Below are 12,830 nucleotides of genomic sequence, written 5' to 3'. Positions count from 1 at the left end.
ACCCTACTACTTAATAGATACCTGAACTTGCACTAGACACTTAATTATTCTATGCCTCAGTTTCCACCTCTGCAAAATGAGAATAAAGATACTGCCTTAAATCATTTTTTGAGAATTTGAAATTAAGTATTTAAAATGTTTAGCACAGGCTCTGGTCATTCAAACCAGTGCTGCTTCTGAAACTTGCTTATGTATGTTCTTCTAGTTTCTAAGATTTCTGGAAACACAGGTAGGTTCTCACTCTACCTAGTCTCCTCAGCACCCAACTCGTCGTGCAGCACATAATAAGTAAAAAATAAGTAGCTTTTGAAAAGATCTTAGGATTTTTACTCTTGCTACTGGCTTGAGAGTGTGTACTATGTTCTCGATCTACAGTGACACTTAAGAACATCACAAATATTAAATCCACAGTACATGGATTTAAAATCAATTGCATTTTGTGAGTTTTCAGGAGGAAATTGCAAGTTCTATGATCATAGCGAACATGCCTATCTTTACTGTTGTTATATCCCTCATACTTAACTCTGGGCTTGACACATGGTCGGTATTTAATAAAGATGTACTGAAAAGATCAATAGTTAGATGGATGCATGCATGCATGAATAGAAAAAATGAAGAAACACATGGGACCAAGAAATCTGGAAAATTTCTTAATACAGATGGTCTCTGAGATCCCATTGTTCGTATTTCTCTCTGGGATCATTACATTGACCTCGGACTAGGAATTACTAGAAGTCTTTCCTATGCATTTAATTTTGAAGCCCTCCCAGTGATCTGAGAAAAGAGATAATCAAATGTCTTGATCAAGAGGCAGGACCTATGAGTTTAATATCAGCTTTACCACTAATTCGCTGGTGGCCCTCTCTGGTCGTTTCCGTTACGCTCTTCTCTTTCATGTCATGTACTATCTCTGAGGAATCAGATATGGCTGCTTGGAGTGATGTACTCATACCAGTACTGAAGGGAGGCTCCATAGAAGTGTGTTGGTATGGATTATCAATATCTGCCACGTACGCTAGAGACCTGTGTGTGGGTGCCACAGATTTGCCACTCTTGGACTCTATAGTTGATTCTAAGCCCTGCTCGAGTCTGATTTTGATTCTATAATCTGGTATCTGTCTGTGTCTATGGAAAGTGCTGAAAAGCTGAGCCAAACATTTCCCGTCAGGAGCAATGTCTTGGAAGACTAAACCACAGGCAGCCTGTTCTGGAGAAAGGCCTGGCTGAGCAGCATGGACAACCGATCCAGTAGCAGCCCTGCCTCTTGGCCAGGGTACTAACGTCCCAGAAAAGAACTCCACCCCAGGCCCATGGACTTGATTTTCTTGCTACCGAATTAGAATAGATAGGCTAGAAGGAAAACCAGGACTGTAGCCGCAGCCTCCTTACTCTCTTAAGGATTTCAGAGTATCCTTGTCAATTGACAAGCTGAAAAACGAAAAATTATATGCTTCCCTGGAAGCAACATTGAACAGGCAGGGCCACCCCCATAATTCTCGTATGAATTCTTCATCCTTCAGAGACTTGCCTTCAATAACTGCCTTCTCCAAACAAAAGACACAAATCCTCACACAATAACAACTCAGTAACACACCAGTTACTGAGATCGCCCTCTTGTTAGGCACTATCTTAAGCATTTCTATGTATTATCTCATTTTCTCCTATTTGCAGTTGAAAGAATTTCATTGTAGGGTTGATATTATTATTGCCATTTTACAAACAAGAAAATTGAGGTTCAGAAAGGCAACGTTATATATCTAAGGTCATAGCTACTAGATGGAGCCATATAAAGTTGCCCCTATCCAACCATTTTTACCTATAAAAATGACAATTCCATATGGTTCAAACTAAAAGCAAATGGCAGAACCAGGATCTGATAGTATTTGATTGATTCTAGAGCAGATATTCTCAAACAGCGCACAAAGTCTGCTTGGGTATTTGTCAATTGTAACATTTATCATTCTTCTCTATAAATATCTATTTACGTGTCTGTTTCATTTACTGGACTCATTAAGGGCAACTACTATCCATCATTGGTCTCTGGAATATCTTGCTATGCCTTAGGTTATCCCATAGTCTGGTCTTAGCACTCACTGAACTCATCTCTGTTGAATGCAAGAATGAATGATTTTTAAAATAAATCTGTTCTGAGATGATTGTTGGCTCCACTAGCATCCTTACTGGGCAGCAGTTAAGCCACTGTGCTACCTAGATGGATAAATGCTTTTCGGTGCTGGAATTCAAACACTTAGGGCTTGGAAGGGCTTTGGTTTGGCAATCAGAGTTTTTTCAATTCTTTTAAGACCCAGGTTGTGCTGGACTCACTCAGCTATAAAAATCAGATGTCCTTGGAAAAAAAAATCCACACTTAAGGCTCTTTCCTGGCTCCTGTCTCTTCTTGACACATTATAAGAAGGAATTTATGAATGTTGGGAAGTACAAGGGGTGAGGAATTCCTAGAACCTTTAAGAACGCCCATGTAAGCAACCCCGTGCTTAATTGACTGTGCACAATAAAATTCTCTTGGTGTGAGCTGTCTCATGGGTTGCCAAAATGATGTGGAAAGAAATTCATGTGAATTGCTAAGCAGTGAGAATCCTCCTTGTTCCCCCAAACTTAGGATATTTCACGTACACGCCTAAGTCAACAAGATAAATATACACTTTGAGCTACTAAAAATAAAGTCACAAGTAACTAATTCTGAAATATGACTCCAGCCAGCTGAAATCCTTATCTTTATCTAAAAATGAAATTGTTTATTCTCCAACTGTGACTAAGGAAAAATCTGAAGATTGTTGATTCCTTCAACTAGCAATGGTCATTGTCCTGTGTTGCGGTGCTTAAAAATAACTCTTAGTTTATTCCATGCTCTTTCCAAAAGATTAGCTACTAAACAGCTCTACTGGGGAAAAGCAAAAGAGAAAGATTTGATAATAAGCCGAGAGGCACTTAAAGTATTATTATTAACCAAAAAGCCCTTGGGACATAGCTGCCATGATATTGACTATGGTTTCCCTGCCCTAAATGGAATGTTACTTCAGAGTAACGTTCTGAATAAAAATCTCTAATACCAAAATCTGGAGAATCATCCTGTACTGGTGATATCTAATACCAAAATAATTGAAATAAGAATTAAGACTTACCTTTCATCAGTAATGAAGTCCTAATATTTTAACCCACTCCCTCCTCCAAAGAAATAAAGCCTTTAGGACCATTGTTTTAATTTTTTTTTTTTTATAGAGAATACATGCCACAAATGTGCCAGGTATTTGGAGACCAAGAGACTAAATACAGAAGCCTATGTGTTTCGCAGCAGATGACACTGTGAGCACTTAGACACCTAGCCTTAGAGAGATACAGTGATGCTTACTGGGCTCAGTAACTGCTTTTCACACCCGCCCTTAATCCCCTCCTCACTATGGTTCTACCAACTTCGTTTGCTCTCTCCTTCCCACCCTCCTCGATGTACTTTCTACCCAAGTAGAAGTCAATCTTCAGTATCCATACGTGTTACTCTACCTTTGCCTCCCTCAGGCAGCTACAAAGGGAAGTTGCTGTTCTTACTCTCACCTTCTTCCCATGCATTCTAACTACATTGCCTTTTCTCATGCTGTTCCATCTTGCTAGTCTTCTGTAGGCTTCAAATTCTACCACCTCCTACAGTTGTATCCATCCACTCTTTAGAATCCCACCCATTCTTCAGATCCATCTTAGATACCATCTCCTTAGAGGTGTCTTTCTTGAGCACTTCTAAAGAATGTAGCCTCCCTCCATTTTGAACATTGATAGACTTAGGTCGGTCAATCCTTTTTATACCTATTAGATTATTATTATAGTCATGATGCATCTTCCTGCTTCTCCCATCCCTTCTAGATGCACAATTTCCTTTCTGATCTTTTCTCTGATTGACCAGCATTATTATTGTTACTTCTGTAACAATACAGTGACCATCTATTAAGCACCTACTATGTGTCAGGCACTCTGCTAGTAGTTTAATATGCATCTTCTCATTTTATTTCATCATCCTACAACACTGTGATAGACATATGTATAAACGAGACTCAGAGGAGGAGAGTGAATGTCCATAGGTAGCAACTACTAAGTGGAAAAGTTAGATTCTAACACAGGTCTATTTGTCTCCAAGGACCAGGCTGTTTCTCCCACATCCAGCTGCTTCATCGACAGAATTGATTAGACTGCCGAAGGAAATGGACTGAATTCCTTCAAAAACTCTAGACCAGAGTAGTGCAGAGTCAACAGAAGAAGGAGAATCATGAGTTATCTTTGACAAGTTTTACCAGCTCCCAAGAGAAGGGTGAGGCAGAGCATGGTGTTAGGTGTCACCAAAGTGGTTTCCGGAGCAGCTTATTTTTGATTTGATTTGAGGAGAAAAATCTTGTGAAGAACTTGAGGCTCTAAGTTGTACAGAGAGAGAAATAAGAAACAATTTCCTATGCCAAGGATAGGGCGGGGGAAAAGGATGCTGAGCTGGGGCAAGGCAGATGTTCCTTCAGCTCAGAAGAGGACACTGGTCATAAAGACCATTCCTCCTTTATACCTGGAGGTTTTCGAACATGCAAGATATGAAAATTATGATGCACATAAATATTTGCTTGTGTTTAGGTGAGTTACTGAAAAGAACTCCCTAGTTTCCTAGCATCTGTGCCTGAGGTATTCGCCCATTTTCGTTAGATGAGAGACTTAACAATATAACTTTCTTATAGACTCTCTTTGACCTTCTTGACTCAGTTCCTTCATTTGTACCATGGACTTAATATCATGAAGCAGCCCTCTAAGCCACTACTATTCAATAATCTTCCTGCAATGATGGAAATGTTCTTTATCTGCTCTGTCTGGTCATATAAACACTAGCCATGTCACTATTAAGCACTTGAAATTGTGAGTAGTACAACCGAGGATGAAATTTTTAATTATATTTAATTTTAATTCATTTTAATTTTAATAAACCACTTGTGGCTAGTGGATAACTTTAGACAGCCAGCTCTAGAGCAATGAATTGAAAGTTTTCTACCTCTTCTCTCTCGGGAAATCTTTATGGTAGACTTTTTTCTCTAGATTAATTATATTTTGATAAGTTAATGGGAAAGGAGATACCTAAAGAGTCTCATAAAAACAATTCACAGCAATTCATTGGCTCTAAAATTTTATTTTGATAAAGATAGAAAGCAAAGTCTGGTCCACATGTGAATTTTTGTGCATTCAGCATACATGCTGAGACAGGGTGCAGAGCAAGGCAACATGCATGGCCTTGAAATAGCCACTTTGTCCTGGATACGTAAACCCCAACAGTCTATGTATTAAGCCAGTCCAAAGGCTCTTTCTGTTGCCTTTCTTTGCGAACATTGACTCACCAGATTCTTTAATTTCACCATAAAATATAGGTAGGTAGGAAAATGGAGAGAGAGACAGAGACAGAGACAGAGAGACAGAGAGAGACTGAGAGATCTCCCAAGACATATTTGCCTGGGAACTCTGAGAGAAGTCTCCACTTTACTGCAGAACTCTCATCCTTGCTTTAAAAAACAGACTTGCGTATGCCAAGGTAGTTTTCAAGAGTTAAGCGGAAGAAAATCCTGGAAAAAATATTAAGTGAAATTCATATTGTTTACTACAAAGCTTCCCTTTTTTGGGCTCCTGCTGCTGCCAAAGACTATACCATTCCCATTACACACACTATCTCATACATTTTTCACAACAGTCCTGTGCAGACACTCATATCACATTTTATTGACAACGTGATTCTGGCTTGCGGTAGTAGGTATGACCTCCCTCAAGGAAGAAGAAGTGGTGGGACAGTGACTCAAAACCAAGACAATGTGTGTCTATAAACCTGTGCTCTTCAACACCATTGTATCGCTTCACCACTATTCCAGCACCTTGGAGCTTGCTACATTCTCAAAGAAGCCCTTTTAATTGGATAGTTCCAACTAGAGAAAAAATTCTCTTGTGCTGAAATTTTCCTTCTCTTACCAACCCTCCTCTGCATCTCCGACACCCACACACATTGGTGCTTTTTCTGTCCATCGGGACCACCAGGGACAAACCAGCTCCTGCTTCCCCAGGATTTATTGATCTCGATCCTGTCTCTCTCAACCTTGGCTTTCTCACCGACAGGATGAACACACACAGGTCAATGCTCCTTCCTCCTACAAGATATTTTCCAGACTTTGCATTGCTTTATCACTTCATATAAAGATAAGAATCTGCTTGTGCTTTTTACAGAGTCCCTATAGAATAAGTTATTCATTATCAAATTTGAAAAGCCCTGCTGTCAAAACATGATCCTTTGTGTCTAACCTAAATATCACAAACCGCAGTCTGCAGTCATTTTCCCTAGGTCTGTCCTCAAAGAGGACATTAACCAGACAGTTGTCTGAAAGAGAATATTTTACATTCTTAAAGATTATTCTTTGCTTCCTATCTTTTGCCTCTTTGGCGTAAATATTTCCAGTTCTAATACATTTATCTTCATAAGATTTGCTACCTCTCCCATAAGTGATTTCTATAGCACTTCTTTAATCTAGATTCGAGTCACTGCTGAATTTAAGACAGGATTCAGTGAGGAAGACAAGCTTAAGCAAAAGGAAGCTGTTGTTCTGGACTTGGGCTAGGCTTTGTTCCTAGGAGTGCAACAGAATTGCATCTGAGTTTTAATGTATGCCTACTATGGGCCTGACAGCATGTTGGCTAATAATTCCCAGAGGAAGGATTTTGACCATCATTTTACAAATAAAGTTCTGGTTTAGAGAGGATAAATGGTGTGCCCGAGTCACAGAGCTAGTCAGTGGCATTTGAACCCAGGTGTGTCTAATTCCAAAACGGAGGCATTTTATACCTTACAGAAGCTATAGTAGGTCTTTCCCAAAGTACAAAAACATCCACTTGCCCTCAGACCACCATGAGCCAACAGGAAATACACAGCCCTCAAGAATCTCATTTCTTTCCTCTAAACAATGCAGCATTTGGCTGTGCCAATGCACGTCTCTTACATGCACAGTGAAAAATCCTCATTCGACCCATACTCCAGTCATTATTACCCTAGACTCATTGCTTAGAGTCTCAACCAGCAACTCTAGTGGCCTTTTAGATGGAAATGTAAGTCATTTAGCAGCACACACAAAAGTGCTGGGTAATAGTCCAAAAGCATTTCGAACTTGGCCCATGGCCTTTTCTCATTAAAAAACAAAACAAAACAAAAAAACACACACACACAGAATTGATGGGGAGAGGGTGGGAAGGAAGGATTTTGTGGAAGGCAAAAAAAGTTAAAGCAACGGCAATAGAGTATGCAATCAGTAAATGGGTGTCCAGTAAACAAATCAGATGGGCTACACTGGTTTAAGAGAGGCGAGTTTGCCAAGTTCTCTTCTTCATAATAATTTTCATTCAGCAGGCTTGCCTACATCACAGATCCACAAATTCTTTTTTAGGAAACTAATTTGAATGAGAAAGCATACTCAGAAGAAGTTTATTGTTTCTCTTTTTGTCTTAGTTTTTGGTGTTTGTGTGTTTTTTTGTTTTGTTTTATTTTGTTTTTTGCCTAACTAGAGGATAAAAGGCCTAAGTAGATATTACAATGGATAGTTGGTAAAATATCAAATATGAATATAATTAGGATGTGGTATGGATAGTTCTCGATTAAATGCACAGCCAATATATCCTAAGTCCCAGACCCCTTCTCGATCTTACAGAAATACTTCTTGGTTCAATTTTCCCTGCCACAATCCCTCTCTAGGTTTTGCAAAGACTTTCTGTCGTCATGGAGGAAATGATGTTCATGCATTCTATCATTGGAATAAGATCTTCCTGGAAAAAAAAAGTTAGAAACCCTCTTATAGGATAAGCAATCTAAACACCACATCTAGTTGACATAAATAGCCAACTTAGAAAGTCCAAGTGTAAGAACAGCATGGACATAAGAAAATGTCAATGTGTGAAATGACTGATTGAAAACCAAATAGCTCTCAATTATTGTCTTGAACTATATTCAAATTATTCCTAATTAACTAAAGAGGACTATAAATTACTTAGTACCATAAGTAATATAGATTTTTCTCACATGCTTCCAAGGCATATTTTAATTAATATTATAACCACCTAAAGATTAATCATGTCTTCTCGTCTTTACTCAGTAATATCACAACCACCTTTGACAATACCCCTTCCCTCTGCTACTTCATATCCCACTCAAGTGAACAGCCATACCACGGATGACTAAGACAACTTAGCAGAGTAAGAACTGCTTCACAATAGCATATTCTCCTCCAGCCTCTATATCTAATCCTGTTACTCCTTTAGAGATGATTGCATAGCTACACTCTAGTGAATATTGAAGGAATATCAGTAGAGTTTCAAACATAGGAGATATAAAATAAAAATTCACTCGGAATTTCAGATATTCGATAGATTCAATTAGTAAATATTAATAAGCCTGTTGGTTTTCTTTATTTATAGAAGAGAATTCCATCAAGAAGATCAATAACAACTGACTTGGTTTCAACTCTGGGCTCCCAAATCCCCAATTCTGCCTGAGAGTGAGATACCGAGGATCCTAGAAGCCCAGAAATATCCAGCCCACTCACCTCCACCATGAGGGCTGTGACTCGGCTGTTGGCAGGCATCTGCCTAGCTTTGCTCACTCTCCCTTCTGAAGGTGGGGTCCTCAAGAAAGTCATTCGGCACAAGCGACAGAGTGGGGTGAATGTCACCCTGCCAGAGGAAAACCAGCCAGTGGTGTTTAACCACGTCTACAACATTAAGCTGCCTGTGGGGTCCCAGTGCTCAGTGGATCTGGAGTCAGCCAGTGGGGAGAAAGACCTGGCCCCACCATCGGAGCCCAGCGAAAGCTTCCAGGAGCACACCGTGGATGGGGAGAACCAGATCGTCTTCACACATCGCATCAACATCCCCCGCCGTGCCTGTGGCTGTGCCGCTGCTCCTGACATCAAGGAGCTTCTGAGCAGACTGGAGGAGCTGGAGAGCCTGGTGTCTTCCCTGCGGGAACAGTGCACCATGGGAGCGGGCTGCTGTCTGCAGCCTGCCGAAGGTACGAGCTGGTGACTGGCACAGCCCTTCACTGTACAAATGGGAGAAATGATGAGCATGGTAGGATCCATCGAAGTGGGTTCCCTGGGGAGCTAGCCTCACAAGGGGTTCATTAAAAAGAGATTTTATGGTCAAATCAATGTGGAGACTGTAACCATCTCTATTCCGCTCTAGGTGACAAATGTTTCATAGAGGAATTTGCAGGCCTTTGAGAAGTCTTGTTTCAAAAAAACTCTATTTCACTTTAATAACTAGTTTCTAAAATTTATTTGACCCTGAAATCTACCCATTCTCGACCCTGAAACCTATGAGCACATTATGAAATTCCTGACCCACAGGTCACATTCTGAAATATAGCCATGTTACTTCATTGGACAAATAGGAAAACAAAGGCCCAGAAGTAGGATGGGGTGCCTCAGGTCTGCAATGAGGGGCCACAGTATTCTATACCCCGGTGTTCTTACAAAGGCACAGTGCTGCCTACGGTGGTGCAAAGTCTGTGGGGTTTGGAAAAACCGTTCCAGCTGCACAACAGCAATGACAATCACAACCAATGGGCTGAGCTCTTTCATGTGCCAGGCACTGTCGTTCATTATCTCATTTAATCCTCCCAACAGCCCTTGCAGATAAGATCAAATACGACCATTCTACAGATCTAAGAACTGAGACTCAAAAGAAGTTAGCCAGCTGGCACAAGATGACACAAAGGATAATGAGAGATAGGCGCCTTGAGCATTGTCTGTGTGTCTCCAGAACTCCCAGCCTCCTAGCAATACATGCCTGCATGCTTTTTTAAGGAATTTTGCCATTTGGGAATTATGTCTTCATCTCCATTCCCTAAAGTCGGTAGAACTATAGGTGTTTCGACGGCTTCAGATCGGAAATGAAAATCTCTATTTCTACCACTCAGAAAAAATTACCAGAAATTACTTGGGCAAATTAATTTAAGCATAGACTTAATCGCCATAAGTGGAGAGTACTAAAATAGAACATGCTGTAAGATTCTAAGGCAAAAAAAAAAAAAAAAAGTTTTCTTTATGAATAAATTATCTTATCTTCCACTTCTGTCAACTCCCCAGCAAAATGCAGATGGGACTTTACACAATAGGATTAATTCTAAAGAATGGTTTGAAATCATTGTTTAGAGCAGTGCTATGCAATAGGAATATAATGTGAGCCATATAAGTAACCTTAGATTTTCCAATAGTCACCTTAAAGAAATAAAAAAGGTATGGGTAAGAATAATTTTAACCTTCTATTTTATTTAACCCAGTAGAACCAAAATATTCATATTTCAGCCTGGAATCAATATAGAAATTATTCATGGATATTTTACATACTTTTCTTTTGCACCAAGCCTTTGAAATCTGACGTGTATTTTATACTTAAGCACATCTCAAAACAAACTAGCCACAATTTAGTTGCATAATAGCCACATGTGTCCACTGGCTACCATACTACATTGCATAGGTCAAGATTTTCACTTTTCAAACCAAGCTTTTTTTTTTCATCACCATCTTTCCTGCTGTCAGAGAGGGGATCAAACATATCAATACGACTATATTTAGATTCAGAGAAAATGGAGTGAGCTTTGTTTCTTCTCCTTGGGCTCCATGGAGACCATGCCAGTTACCCCTGCAAGTTAAGACATTAAATAGACTTTAAAGAGCAGAAGTCATGTCAGTGCTGACCACGCATTCCTCAGACCCACTCACCACTGCAGACTGCAGGAAAGACAGGAAAGAAGGATAGAGGTGCCTACGTTTTGTGGGGGCAGAGCCAAATTGCAGGTTGTCCTAACAGAATTAGAAAGCCATTCCTTTGCCTCATTTCGGTTATGGAAAAAGAAAGTTTTGGTCACGTAGACCTATATACCGACTTGAGTCAACCCAAAAATCTCTGAGTGAGATCAGCACAATGAGCACAATGGTCAGCTCTTAATGTCCTCGTTTCACCCCGATACACCCCAGAGAAGTCGGCTGGGGGGTCCCACTTGACCCACCAAGAAACTGAGCTCCAGAGCATCTCAGTCCCTTCCCTAATGCAACACAGCTATTGAGTCAGAGTCAGAATAGGGTTCAGTTCAACAATTATTTCTCGGACAACTCTTTTGTGCTTGACCTTGGCTAGGCGCTAAAGTAGCAACACAGCCCAGTGTAAAGCATTCCACAAAGTAGTGATCTGTAATCATTGGGCTTATGGAACTACATGAAAATTTGATGAGAATTATGGATCCTCTCTCCAGGGGTGGAAACACACACACCCACATGCACGCATACATACTATCTTTGCATAGAAGTCTACAGTTTCAGAGAGTACAGATTAACAATCCCTACCTAGTATAATTAGTTGTGAGTCCCCTCTGATTTCACACACTAAGCACTAGTTTTTAAGCCAAGTGGGGCCCAAGGGTGCAACGGTGCTCTGGCTGAATTTGAATATGGGTTTGGCGGGTAGAAATTGAGAAATCAGGCTGCTGTGCTCAGCTGAGAGCCTCTGTTCTCTTCGCCACAGGCCGCCTGGACACCAGACCCTTCTGCAGCGGCCGGGGCAACTTCAGCACTGAGGGATGTGGCTGTGTCTGTGAACCTGGCTGGAAAGGCCCCAACTGCTCTGAGCCCGAATGTCCAAGCAACTGTCACCTGCGAGGCCAGTGCCTCGATGGGCAGTGCATCTGCGACGAGGGCTTCACCGGGGAAGACTGCAGCCAGCTGGCCTGTCCCAGCGACTGCAATGACCAGGGCAAGTGCGTGAATGGGGTCTGCGTCTGCTTCGAAGGCTACACCGGGGCTGACTGCAGCCAGGAGATCTGCCCGGTGCCCTGCAGCAAAGAACACGGCAGGTGCGTGGACGGCCGGTGCGTGTGCCACGATGGCTTTGCAGGCGACGACTGCAATGAGCCGCTCTGCCTCCACAACTGCTACAACCGCGGGCGGTGTGTGGAGAACGAGTGTGTGTGCGACGAGGGATTCACGGGCGAAGACTGTGGCGAGCTCATCTGCCCCAATGACTGTTTCGACCGGGGCCGCTGCGTCAACGGCACCTGCTACTGTGAAGAAGGCTTCACGGGAGAAGACTGTAGCCAGCTCACCTGCCCGAATGCCTGCAACAGCCAGGGCCGGTGCGAGCAGGGGCAGTGCGTATGCGATGTGGGCTTCACAGGTGCGGACTGCAGCGAGAAGAGGTGTCCCGCAGACTGTCACAACCACGGCCGCTGCATCGACGGGCAGTGTGAGTGTGACGACGGCTTCACGGGAGCTGACTGCAGTGAGCTCAGATGTCCCAATGGCTGTAGCGGCCACGGCCACTGTGTCAACGGGCAGTGCGTGTGTGACGAGGGCTACACGGGGGAGGACTGCAGCCAGCTGCGGTGCCCCAACGACTGTAACAGCCGGGGCCGCTGCATCAAGGGGAAATGTGTGTGTGAACAAGGCTTCCAGGGCTACGATTGCAGTGAAATGAGCTGTCCCAATGACTGTCACCAGCACGGCCGCTGCGTCAACGGCATGTGCATCTGTGACGACGGCTACATGGGTGAAGACTGCCGGGATCTGCGATGCCCCAAGGACTGCAGCCACCGCGGCCGCTGTGTGGACGGGCAGTGCATGTGTGAAGACGGCTTCGCTGGCCCCGACTGTGCAGAACTCGCCTGTCCCAGTGACTGCCATGGCCAGGGCCGCTGTGTGAATGGGCAGTGTGTGTGCCACGAAGGCTTCATGGGCAAAGACTGCAAGGAGCAAAGGTGTCCCAGCGACTGTTACGGC

General features: G+C 42.4%; 1 protein-coding gene across 1 annotated transcript in view; it reads left to right on the top strand.

The window, feature by feature from the left end:
- Positions 1–12,830, top strand: part of TNC (tenascin C) — an 89,210-nt gene that overhangs the window by 18,679 nt on the left and 57,701 nt on the right. Inside the window, exons 2-3 of the mRNA XM_023531043.1 lie at positions 8,476–9,067; positions 11,581–12,828. Of these exons, the coding sequence (XP_023386811.1) occupies positions 8,611–9,067; positions 11,581–12,828 (1,705 nt within the window). The 5' untranslated portion in view covers positions 8,476–8,610. The remainder of the gene's footprint in view (positions 1–8,475; positions 9,068–11,580; positions 12,829–12,830) is intronic.

This window comes from Pteropus vampyrus, unplaced genomic scaffold, assembly GCF_000151845.1.
Source record: "Pteropus vampyrus isolate Shadow unplaced genomic scaffold, Pvam_2.0 Scaffold61, whole genome shotgun sequence".
Taxonomy (NCBI): Eukaryota; Metazoa; Chordata; class Mammalia; order Chiroptera; family Pteropodidae; genus Pteropus; species Pteropus vampyrus.
The sequence above is the reverse complement of the archived record's forward strand: the minus strand, read 5'-3'. Positions and strand labels throughout refer to the sequence as shown.